The sequence below is a fragment of the Cucumis sativus genome, chromosome 4 (assembly GCF_000004075.3).
Source record: "Cucumis sativus cultivar 9930 chromosome 4, Cucumber_9930_V3, whole genome shotgun sequence".
NCBI lineage: Eukaryota > Viridiplantae > Streptophyta > Magnoliopsida > Cucurbitales > Cucurbitaceae > Cucumis > Cucumis sativus.
The window spans coordinates 9,321,863-9,333,801 of NC_026658.2; the positions used below are offsets into that span (position 1 = coordinate 9,321,863).

At 34.4% G+C, this 11,939-nt stretch overlaps 2 protein-coding genes across 4 annotated transcripts; one reads left to right on the plus strand and one right to left on the minus strand.

Moving 5' to 3' along the window:
• The first annotated feature begins 855 nt into the window (after window positions 1-855).
• On the plus strand, window positions 856-5,392 carry LOC101219510 (nuclear intron maturase 4, mitochondrial). 3 transcript variants are annotated; one of them, XR_969239.2, is made up of 4 exons: window positions 856-1,204; window positions 1,494-1,612; window positions 1,895-4,886; window positions 5,067-5,392. XR_969239.2 is itself a non-coding variant. In XM_011655158.2 (3 exons), exons 2-3 carry the CDS (start codon window positions 1,504-1,506, stop codon window positions 4,183-4,185), a joined length of 2,400 nt encoding a protein of 799 aa, XP_011653460.1. In that variant the 5' UTR covers window positions 856-1,204; window positions 1,494-1,503; the 3' UTR covers window positions 4,186-5,392. The 3 variants fall into 3 exon arrangements, 1 of the variants encoding a protein (XP_011653460.1); XM_011655158.2 differs by having other exon boundaries at window positions 1,895-5,392; XR_180856.2 differs by lacking the exon at window positions 1,895-4,886 and having other exon boundaries at window positions 942-1,204.
• A 2,755-nt stretch (window positions 5,393-8,147) lies between these two features.
• Window positions 8,148-11,423, minus strand: LOC101219270. Its single transcript, XM_004149060.3, has 7 exons — window positions 11,252-11,423; window positions 11,067-11,156; window positions 10,699-10,853; window positions 9,691-9,811; window positions 9,385-9,504; window positions 8,590-8,660; window positions 8,148-8,490 (listed from the first exon to the last, which is right to left on the minus strand). Exons 1-7 carry the CDS (start codon window positions 11,357-11,359, stop codon window positions 8,250-8,252), a joined length of 906 nt encoding a protein of 301 aa, XP_004149108.1. The 5' UTR covers window positions 11,360-11,423; the 3' UTR covers window positions 8,148-8,249.
• Between the last annotated feature and the right edge of the window lie 516 nt (window positions 11,424-11,939).

Consider the following 11,939-nt stretch of genomic DNA (forward strand, 5'->3'; position numbering starts at 1 on the left):
AACTCTAGGCATGGAAGCCCTATCCCTCGATACAATACCTATGATAAGAAACTCTAGAAGCCCGGAACACCCTATCCCACTATAGCTAACATGAGATGAAAAATCTATGCATCCATAGAGGCACTCATTTCTTACCTAGTCTCTATAGGATGAAACTCTAGGCACAGAAGCCATATCCCTCAATACAATACCCGTGAGACAAAACTCCAGTCGCCTGTAACACCCTATCTCGCTATAACTATCATGAGATAGAAAATCTAGGTATGCGTAGAGGTCCCCATCTCTTACCTAGTCTATATGATGAAAACTCTAGGCATCTACTGAATACCCTCATCACACACCCTCTATCTTTAAAGATCTTTTTTTGCACAAAGCAAACCTTTAATCATGACCATGCCTAGATAAACTCCTTTTCTCTTTAACTTTAAACATTTAATAGTAAACATGCTTGAATAAATACATTCATGAAATCTCATGGTTTAGAAGTCATTCATAAATCAGATAGCTCAACATTCAACTCAAACATTTCTTTAAACATAGCTCAAACATTATTTTAAACATTTAGTTCAAATATAAGCTAGTACATTAACATGAAGAACATGCTTTGAAAATAATTAATAAATTCATTTTATCACTCACTACTTTTGGTTAGGTCATTGGCTTTTAGATCCATTTCTTCATGCTATGAAAATAACAAGTAACTTGAGTTAAAAACTTAGTTTCAACCATGATAAAATCAACTTAGTTTCAACCATGATAAAATCTCTTTAACTTCTTCCTTTATCCTTCTTTCTTCTCCAGGAAACCCCTTTTCAACTCACCTTGAGCTCTTTTGAAGTCTCGGAAACATTGTCTTGCTTAGAACCATTTTTACCAAACTTTCCTTAGCTCCAGCGAACTCCTAATTAGATTTAGAGTCTAGATCAACAACTAGAAACTTGTAAACTTGCTCTAGATCGTCTTAACCAAGTTCGAGTTTTCTAAAATTGTGGTAGTTTTAAAATATAAAACAAAGAATGGTCTAGTTCTTAAAATTTCCCAAATTTCCCCTTACTAAAAAAAATCTTTATTTTTCTCTCATCTTTCTTCCTCCAATTTTTCTATCTACGGAAACCCTTTTCCCCAATTTTTAGTCACCACGCGAAAAGCATCCACCGCCCGCCGTCGTGCGCCGCGCGCCTCCAATCGTGCTGCCTTTGTCTTTGTAAGTGGTTTCGAAACTCCCTTTGCCTTTGAAAGTGCTGTCTTCCATTCACGAAGAAACTCCAAATGATTATGTGATGTTTCAATTATTTTTTGGAGATTTTGAAAGTTGCAGCGAAACTCTTTAATTTATTAATTTTTATAGTTGTTATGAGAGATTCATCGATCCTCTTGGTTGACAAGAGCTGAAACAATCGGGGTTAATGGCAAATTCTGTTAGTTTAATCTGCTCGTATTTGTCAAAGTTCTTAATTGCATTTCTGATGTTTTTTTCTCAATGTTCTCTACAGTTCAACAAAAATGAAATTTGGGGGGCTTCGAAGATTTTGCAGGATCAACATGCGGAACTTTTCAAATTTGCAAAGTGTAAATGTTTGCATATTCAATTCATCCTTTGTTTCTGACATTGGTAAATATCCAATCTACTCAGCTGCTTCTTGGTTAGATTCCAGTTTCTTTTTTCAGTGTTCATGGTATGAAATGTTTGATTTTATTCTTTGTGATGTTCCGAATTTGATAGAATGCAATGATGCAATGAACCTTCTCTTCTGCAATTGATCTTTACTTTCTTGTTGAATAATCCGTTTAAAAGTTTGAAAATCAAACATTTTATTTGTAATTTTTCTTTTAACATCTGGTAAATTATGCGACTTGTACGTGATTGTCTGTGGACCTTTGTTACTTTTGACAGGAAAGTGTGTTCAAATAGTTCAGGGTTCTGAAAATTATTCAACTCTCGCCCGTGCTGAAATTGACAAGGGAATGGAGAGAATGAAACTGGCCATAAACTTGGCCTCGCTTGTTGAAGAATCTCTTGATGTTGATCTGAGAAGATCAAAGACTCAAATGGAACTTAAGAGATCACTTGAAATTCGGATTAAGGAGAGGGTGAAGGCACAATATTTGAATGGGAAGTTTTTGGACTTGATGGGGAATGTAATTGCCTGCCCCAATACTCTTCAAAATGTTTACGACTGTATTAGAATTAACTCAAATGTTGACATTAAGTCGAATGATCGTTTGATCTCATTTGAATCTATGGCTGAAGAGCTTTCTAATGGTAATTTTGATGTCAATACCAATACTTTCTCCATATTAAGTTCAAGAAAAGAAGTACTAATTTTACCAAAGATAAAGTTGAAGGTTCTTCAGGAAGCCATTAGGATAGTTTTGGAGTGTGTGTTTAGGCCACATTTTTCCAAGATATCTCATGGTTGTCGAAGTGGAAGAGGACACTCAACAGCATTGAAGTACATCAAAAAAGAGATAAAAGATCCTGATTGGTGGTTCACAGTTGACTTAAGCAAAAAGATGGATGAGCTTGTGATGGCTAAACTCATTACAGTAATGGAGGACAAGATAGAGGACCCCAAATTATTTGCTGTTATCAGAAGTATATATTTGGCCGGGGCACTGAATTTGGAGTTTGGGGGTTTCCCAAAAGGTCACGGTCTTCCACAAGAGGGAGTTCTGTCTCCTATATTAACGAACATTTATCTAAACCTCTTTGACCAAGAATTTTTCAGATTATCTATGAAATACGAAGCTATTAATGAGTATGGTAATACTGGTCAAGATGGGTCACAATCAAGGCTACGGAGTTGGTTTAGGAGACAATTGAAAGGAAATAATTCTGATTATTCAGGTGAGGAGAAAGACAAGATAAGAGTATATTGTTGTCGCTATATGGATGAAATCTTTTTAGCAGTATCAGGTTCTAAAGATGTTGCTCATAGTTTTAGGTCTGAGATTTTTTATTTCGTGCAGAAGACTTTGCATTTGGACGTTAACCGTGAAGAGGAAATGGTATCATGTGAGACTCATGGAATTCGTTTTCTTGGTTGTTTGGTCAGACGAAGTGTGCAGGAAAGTCCTGCTGTAAAATCCATCCACAAGTTGAAGGAAAAAGTTGAGCTATTTGGTTTACAAAAGCAGGAGACTTGGAATGCTTGGACAGTGTGGTTGGGAAAGAAATGGCTTGCTCATGGTTTGAAGAAGGTTAAAGAGTCTGAGATTAAGCATTTAGCTAAAAATAGCTCTTTAAATAAAATTTCCAGTTTTCGTAAACCTGGAATGGAAACTGATCACTGGTACAAGGTTCTGTTGAAAATTTGGATGCAAGATCTAAATGCAAGAGCTGCAGAGAGTGAAGAAAAAATCTTATCTAAGCATGCAGTGGAACTTTCTCTTCCTTTTGAACTTCGAGATTCCTTTTATGAATTCCAAAGGCATGTCAAAGAATACATTTCTTCTGAGACAGCGTCTACTCTTGCCCTTTTACCAAATTATGACCCTTCTGCCAAACCTACTTTCATAACTGAGATTATAGCACCTGTCAATTCTATCAGAAAACGACTTTTGCGATATAGATTAGTCACAAATAAAGGACATCCATGCTCCTCTCCTTTCCTCATCTTACAAGATAACACCCAAATTATTGACTGGTTTGTAGGAGTATCTCGTCGTTTGTTTAGATGGTACAACAATTCTTCTAACTTCAGCGAGTTGTTCTTAATTTTCGATCAAGTTAGGAAATCTTGTATCCGAACGCTAGCAGCAAAGCACCGGATACACGAAAGTGAAATAGAAAAGAAGTTTGACTCAGAATTGAGTAAGATTTACTCCTCTTCTGAAATAGATCAAGAAAAAGAGAAGTCAACAGATACCCATGTTTTAGACCACGATGAGGCACTAAAGTATGGAATTTCATATAGTGGTTTGTGTTTGCTATCTTTTGCTAGAATGGTCAGCCAATCTCGTCCTTGCAATTGTTTCGTCATTGGGTGTTTGGCTCCTGCACCAAGTGTTTATACTCTTCATGTCATGGAGAGACAAAAGTTTCCGGGATGGAAGACTGGGTTCTCGAGTTCCATTCATCCTAGCTTGAACAAACGACGATTTGGGTTATGCAAACAACATTTGGCAGATTTGTATTTGGGTCGCATTTCTTTGCAATCTGTTGATTTTGGTGCATGGAAGTGAATTGTTTTTGTTCTGCTTATGATTTCATTTAACTTCTAAATTACTTGTTGAGATAAGATTTGCCAAGAGAAATGCCATGACTGAGCCTTCGTGATGCATAATTTGTGCTAGCATAATGATTTTCTGGTCTCAATGGTGTCTGAAATCCTAATTGGAATGTTGCGCCGATTGAACATTGTTAAAACTAATGTGAGGACCAGGCTGGAACAACCCAATGTGAGAATCAGGTTTGAACAACGTTCAGTTGAATGGGTGATGTTTATATCGATATCTTGGAAACCTTTTCAATTGCTCGGATGAAGAATATTAGTATGGTGAGGAGTACATGCCAATGGTCTATGCAAACTTCAACTACTATAGATCGTCAAGATTATGATATTGGCTTTGTGCCTAGCTTAACCCATGGTGGGTGGCTCTATGTGCACATAGGAGCGTGGATACGAAGGTTGCTACTGTGGCAATTTCTAAATATGCGTGAGCTCTGTCTAGCCGTGTGTTTCCCTTATGGATATGGATCACATGTGAGCTATTCTCGGTCGGTATTTAGTATTCTACCATGGTTGGTCGAATGAAGGTTGCTATTGTGGCAAGTACTAAATATGCGTGAGCTTAGTTTGGCCGCATGATTCCTTAATCATGTGCGAACTATTCTCGGTCGTATATTTAGGCACTTTGCTATAGTAGACTTTTATATGGTTCAGGTTTGTTGGCAAATACTTGTGGTTTATATTAATATGTGATTTTAACGTTTTAATTATTATTTCATTATCGATGCCATATTTAAACAGTTTTGAGAGCATGTTTTACGACTATTTACGTCTAAAAACTTGCCACTCACTAAGTTTTATCTAACATTTTCAATGCCCCCTCCCCTACCCCAGGTAGCAGTTAAGGACCAAGCATTCGTTGAGCTTCCTGTCATTTATTGTAGATTCTCATTCTTTTTGTATGTATGTACTTAAGTTTTGTATTGCATCATTGGGTGGTTAGAAGCAGCGAGAGTCATGTTATTATATTGTGTTTTGAGGGATTCTTGTTGGAATGTAATTATTTTGTAACTAATTCCTAGTTTGGATTGTAACTAATTCCTAGTTTGGATATGAACTCTGATTGAGACTCGGACTAGTTTTGATGAGTGTGTGGTGAGATACACTCGATGTGATTTTTTAGTATGAAGATTATATATATATTGAAAATTTCTTGAAAATTTCCTCCATTTTCAGGTTTGGCTAACCCATATTTTAAGGAAAATGTTGTCGGAATTTCTATAGAATTTAATAAAACTTGTTCACTTGGCTTTTAGGTTGAAAATTGTTATTTTCAAAAAGTGTTTTCATGCCATGTCTAAGTTAAAAGGGAAAACCTAAAACGGAGTGTGACCACTAGCGGATTTAATATAGGCCTAGACCCCTCAACTTTATCGTTAAGAAAACTATTAAATTTTTAATACATGTAGATAGTTTAGTGGTTACTTTGTTTGTCAGCCCTCTTTCAACCAGGTTTGAATCGTATCATGTAATTTATTTTTCTTTTTTCTTCAAATTACAACTTTTTTATTTTCACCTTCAACTTATTTTTTTTAAGTTTTTTAATTTTTTCAATTTTTTGTTGCTTATTCAATATCTAAGTTTTTATTTATTTATTTATTTGTATTTGTATTTTTTTTTTAAGTTTGTTATTTTATTTATATGCATTTGTTCTAATTTTTAGAATTATTTTAATTGAACTATAAAGTTCCTATTAATAAATTTTTTAGATCTGACACTGAATGTGATACCATGACAGTCAATGTGCATGTCTAGATGCACATCTCCATAAGCATATTCAGATGCCCATGATTGCATGGCACTAATGCTTAACACAACCTGTGTGCATAAGTGGCAGCCCAGGCATATGTGCACATAAGCACACGCCCAACTCAGATGGTTGCCTATGCTCCCACGCACATGGTGCATGTGTCCCACACAGGCCCATGGCATGTGTGTCGCCTTGTGCACAGACAGTGCTCTCATGTGCGCCCCAAACATAACATGGGCATTGTGTGTCACCTCGTGCATACACAGTGCTTTTCTTATGCATTGACACAAGTCTCAGATGCATGCGACACCTTAAGTGCATGCGTTTACACTAAACGCCCCTATAAGCATTCGCAAGTCTCTCAAAGGTTTCAGAAAGGCCCAAACATGCCATGATCGTGTTGTAGCTCATCCATGGCCTAGATATTCTCAAAAGGCTTTAGAAGGCTCGAGACAGTGCCAAAATGTGCTAGAAGCATCTTGACCACTCTGAGAAGGCATTGGAACGTGTTGGAGAATGCTAGGTAATGTTGGAACATTCCATAACGATACTTTTAATGACGGTTATGTATCTATGACGGTCTAGAAGTGTCATGAAAGGTCTATAATGTTCTAAGGCTTAATGTAAGGGCTAGAACTTATTGAGATGGCTATAGAAGAAGCCATAATCGACCTCAATGCCTTAAGGACGGTCACGTGAGTCTATAAATACCCTAAGGGGGCCTCATTTGTACTCAAGGAATTCAAATGATTGAGTTAATCAAAGCTCTCATTCTCTCAAGCTCACTCTTATTCACTCATCTCTAAATTCTTTTGCTGCAAAACTCATCCCAAGTGGTTTGTGCACTAACTTCTAAAGGATTACTTGCCTTTTTTAATAGCAAGATGGTCAAGTTTCGCAAATTTAGTTAGTTGAAGACTTTAACCACATGACAATAGACTCTAGATAGACTAAGTAGGAGTAGCATTCTTTTACCTCCTTTGATCGATTGAATAATATTTATCACCTTGAAAGTTATTGTATTTGTAGCCAAAGTAATTTTAGCTCAACAGTAGTTAACACAATCTTATTTTTTTTGGAGGTTTGTTTGATGTCCTATCCCTTACTAACAAAAATGCTCCTTGAAAAAATCTATTGTATTTGTAAATTTTATGTGCTTAACAAGGCAAATAAAATATATCATGTTGGTGTTAATTTGTTGTGAAATGATGTTGAAAGAGTATTCTTTTGTAGTCACCTCATCCCTCTTTCTTTATTTTTCATATTCTCATAACCATTTAAAGACTTTCTACTCATATCTTTTGTCGCCTGTGTATCTTTTTTATTCAACAAACAATTTTATCTACACCAAATATGCTTAAGACTCATTACTGAGTTTTCCCTTTTATCATTAAAGCTATCCATCTTTAAGGCCATACACCAATTTTCTCATTTGCACCTTTTGCTTTTTCTTGCCCTCCAAGGATTTTGGTGATAAATTGGTGATGGAGTAAATTGCTATGGAGCCTAAATTAATTGAAAGGCATCTTGAATTTAATGTAATTATGGGTGACTTTTTTGTTTTTTTTTAAAGTTATTTCTCGTTTATTTATATACTCAAAGCTCTGTTTTCACTTTTTCAAATCCTAATAAATATGTAGTTTTGCCAACCAATTATCCTTAATATTAAAAAATATGGTGAAGATATTTATAGTATTGGATTTTATCTATATTTCTATTGATATTTTTACACTTTTTTTGAATGAAAGAAAGACAATTTTTCACATTTTTTTGAATGAAAGAAAAGACAAATTTAATCAACATTTCTATTGTATCATTGAAAAATTTACCAAACATACAAAATTGTACTAAAATATAAACATAAACATGTTAACTTATTTAGAAATAATCAAGTGTTTATTTATTTTTTGAGTTATTTGTTTTATTTTTTTAAGCACTATAACTACATGTACAAAAGAAACATTTTTTATCTTTAGTTTTCAAAATGTTATAAATTTAGTCATTAATTGATGAGTTTGATCTCAATTTCTCCCATAAGTTTGAAAATGTTATAACCCTACCTTTAGATTTTTTTTTTTTTTTTTCAATTTGATTGTTCAAAAATTATGTTTTAAACTCTATTAATGACGTAAAAACTTTAAACTTGACTTTAATAGAGATGAAAATAATGAAACTTAAATCATCATAATTTTTTTAAAATTAATTGGTAAGTCTTGACCCTAAAGATGAGTGTTTAGTGAAAAATAATAATATTTGAAAAAAGTTTACTAATCATTTGGGGAATCTTCTTCGGGTTTTACAAAGAACTCAATGAAAGCAATTCTACTGGGTTGCTGATAGCCAGCAGAATCTATATGTGTGTGTGAAGTTGATGGTTTTCCGACAGAAACAAGGTGTTGAACTTTTAGCAATCCTCCTCTCCCAATAGTCAGTTTGCTTCCTCTATTTTCTCTTATCACACTGCTTGGTATGTTCGAAGTCGTCGCACGGAGAAACTTGTATTTGTACCTAATTCATTGAAGATCAAACAAAAACAGAAATTTGCGGCACAGTGAAGTATGTGCTAGGATTTGATTATGTTTAACTTTGTGATGGAACCGTGTGTACCTGTAGGATACTTGTTGATCGCAATGGAATGAGATCAGAAGATCAGTATTTGCATAATACATGAAATCCACCTGCAAACGAAGGATTAGGTTGTATTAATATATAAGTTCAAATATATACTTTTAGTTTGTAAACTTAGAAGAAACAATTTAGTCCCTTGAATTTTTATTGGTAATGATTTAGCCTTGTACTTCAAAGTTTGTAACAATTTAGTCATTATACTTTAATAAGTAATAATAACTACTTAGTTATTATGCTTCAAAATTTTTAACAATTTGGTTCCTAAATCAAAATTAACTATCAAGCTTCAATACCTAACTTGGTGTTTATAATTGATAAATAGATTTGTTTTCTGATTAGTTTATCAATCAATATATGCAAGAAACTTCATTAAATCTTAATAATATTTTTCAAGATATAATTAACAAGATTCAAAGGATGAAACGAGGTTTGCATCCACACCAGGGTTGAGTTTGAATGTAAAAAACGTTTCAGTTACTAGAAAACCCTCAATCAGAAGTTAGGTGTGAAGCAAGAAACTAAGTTCAAGAAGTTGTTACAAATTCGAAAGTGGAGAACTAAATTGTTACTTTTATGAAAGGAACAAAAAGTGTTTTTTAATCTTTTTAACCTAAACTTTAATATATATAAAATATTTTTTTCTACAATATGTATGGTGGGAGGGTTGAACCTCTGACCTCGAGGTTAATAATACATGTTTGAAGTTGAGCTAGACTCATTTTTGCCCACATAACAAAAATTTCACGTTTCAATTTTGTTTATGAAAAACCATACCTGCAAGTCTCCATGGCCTTCAGCTTTGAAGGTGACAGAAGGGGGAGACGGTTGTAGAGCTATAAGGACACTTGATCCAGGCCATTCAAGATCATCAATAGCTTCCTTCAGTGCTGCAGACTGGTATTTAAACAACAAGCTCCAGTTATTTTTATTTGATGATCTGTAATATAATATTTAGATTCATAACTTATTTCTCCCTAGTGTTCTCTTGCCTTCAGATTTATGTCTTCTAGGATCTATATCAGGTGTCATCCTTGGCATGTATAACAAGATTTCGTAGTTAATTACAATATGAACTTATACCTTGACGGTGAAACTGAGTGGGCTGCTTCCAGCAGGTTCAAAATTGTAATCCCATGAAATCGTATCTGGGATTCTGGTTCTGATCTCCGCATAAATGCAAGCATCTAATGAATCAACCGTCCTGATAATAAACTTGGAGTAAGTTACTTATGTTTGAAGTGCCTTTTCTCTCCTAGATCTGCATAGAAATTGTTCCATCATAGGAAAATAAACGAAATAGAATTTCTAATTAGTCCACCTATATTTGTTTCTCAATTCCGAAGTTTTATGAAGATACCAACACTTTCTTGTTACGGTACCACCTAACAGGAATCAAGATCTGAAGTATATTGTAATATAGAAGATTAAGAACTACATGATAAACCAAGTATTAGGCACTTGGAACCTTCCCTCCACCCTTCCCTCCACCCCTCCCTCTATTTATAACAAAAAACACCAACTCTCTAGTTAATTACCCTTATGTGGCTATGCCCTTACTAATACCATATGACTTGATCCATAAACCTCTGTTAGTACCCCTAAAGAATTCAGAGACGTGGTTTTATAAAAAAGAGAAAAAAAGCTATTAGGGACATAGCTGGCAAATATAAGATGATCAGTCATATTGCTCACACTCATAGAGTCATAACTCATAGCAAGTCTAAGGATTACTTTGAGATTGCTTTATTTACAAAATGTTGGTTAGAGAGACATCAATTTTTTTAGGAAGCCAATCTCTAAAACTACGTTAACTAGACTTGACAATTCAAAGCAATTTGTTTAGCCAAATACTAAAAACGATTAAATTTCCCCACAATCAATTTGTCACTATTAACGCCTCTAAAATCAAATACCAAACGGAGCCTAAAAACCAGAAACAAATTCAAGTCTTACCAATCAAATTAACTAAACATAAGAATAGTTAAAAGCTTTATCGCTTGGTTTTCTCTGTCAATATAATAAGCGAACAAACATAGAGTTAGATAACAGAGATGGAAAATGATGCACAGAGAAGCAAAGTGAATATACTTGAGAAGAAGTTGCATGTCAGGTCCTGGGTATTTGAGTTCAATGGTGCTTAAACGTCCAGGAACAGAAAATGTATTCAAACTATCAACAAAAATCCCTAAGCTCACTCCAAATCTGGGCCGAGCTTGTGCACTGTATTCATAGCGAATGAAAAGCTGTGGCATGTAGAAAAGCATTAGATCGAATTTCCTTCTGTGGCATGTGCGTTTCAATTGAGTTAAACAAGATATAGTACTAATTGAATCATAATTATTCTTCATTTGCAACTTCACAAACACAAGATTTCTTTTCCCAACTAAAGTATTGGATTAACAGCTTATAATCAATCTATTACTAAGAGACTAAATGTTAAACTGAAAATCCAAAACCTCACGCTGCAGATACACTTTGGCCTGAAGACAGCCGGATTCTTCAACGATCAAAACGATGCCATGTTCCGATAGTTCGATTACGGCGTCCTAAGTGAGAAACAATGAAATTAATATCCTAAACAAACGAATAAGAAGATTAATCCAGAAAAAGAATGTGTAGAGCTAAGGAAAATGGGAATGACCTGATGGCGTTTCCATCGAACGGAGGTGAAAGCATCCACCAGACCCTGGACGTTGTCAAAGTGGCAAAGTAGATCGGGCGCCTCCGTGTCCACTGCCGACGAGCTCATGATTTCGGGTTTCCCGCCAAATTTTGTGGCTCCGTTTGGCTTTTAGTTTTTCCTTTATGAATGTGGTCTCACTCAAAAAGGCTGTGGCCACGACCCAACACCAAGTTTATTTAGTGAGAGCCCAAACATTATTAGGAATAGATCGTTTACAAATTTAGTCATTAGATATAAAATAATTAAGTATATAGTAATATTTAAAAGAAATTGTAAATATAGCAAGATTTGCCAAATTCTATAAATGATAAAAGTCTATTATTAATAAATCAGTTGTAAATAATGGTCTATCATTGACAGATCATACAAATCTATCAGCGATACAAGTTATACAAGTTTAACCGCGATAATTTTGCTATATTTGCAATTTTTTAAAAATGTTGTTATATCTTTAATTACTATTCCTAAAATGGTCCTCAATTATAATTACTCATAATAAATTTTAGGTTAAAGTTTTATTTTGGTTCATAAAATTTAATTTTCGTTCTATTTTGTCTCTGCTTTTAAAAGTGTCTGTTTTAGAGTCCGAACGTCTAAAAATAATTTACTTTGGTTCCTATGATGCGTCTTTTATATATTCGGATGA

What these genes read in the sequence shown, in the direction of transcription:
- LOC101219510 (XM_011655158.2), top strand. Translation starts at nt 1,504, where the DNA reads ATGAAATTTGGGGGGCTTCGAAGATTTTGCAGGATCAACATGCGGAAC. An exon ending in ATCCTTTGTTTCTGACATTG is followed by an intron (nt 1,613 to 1,894) that starts GTAAATATCCAA and finishes TACTTTTGACAG; the next exon opens with GAAAGTGTGTTCAAATAGTT.
- LOC101219270 (XM_004149060.3), bottom strand. Translation starts at nt 11,359, where the DNA reads ATGAGCTCGTCGGCAGTGGACACGGAGGCGCCCGATCTACTTTGCCAC. An exon ending in AAGTGTATCTGCAGCGTGAG is followed by an intron (nt 10,854 to 11,066) that starts GTTTTGGATTTT and finishes TACATGCCACAG; the next exon opens with CTTTTCATTCGCTATGAATA. An exon ending in CACTCAGTTTCACCGTCAAG is followed by an intron (nt 9,505 to 9,690) that starts GTATAAGTTCAT and finishes TTTAAATACCAG; the next exon opens with TCTGCAGCACTGAAGGAAGC.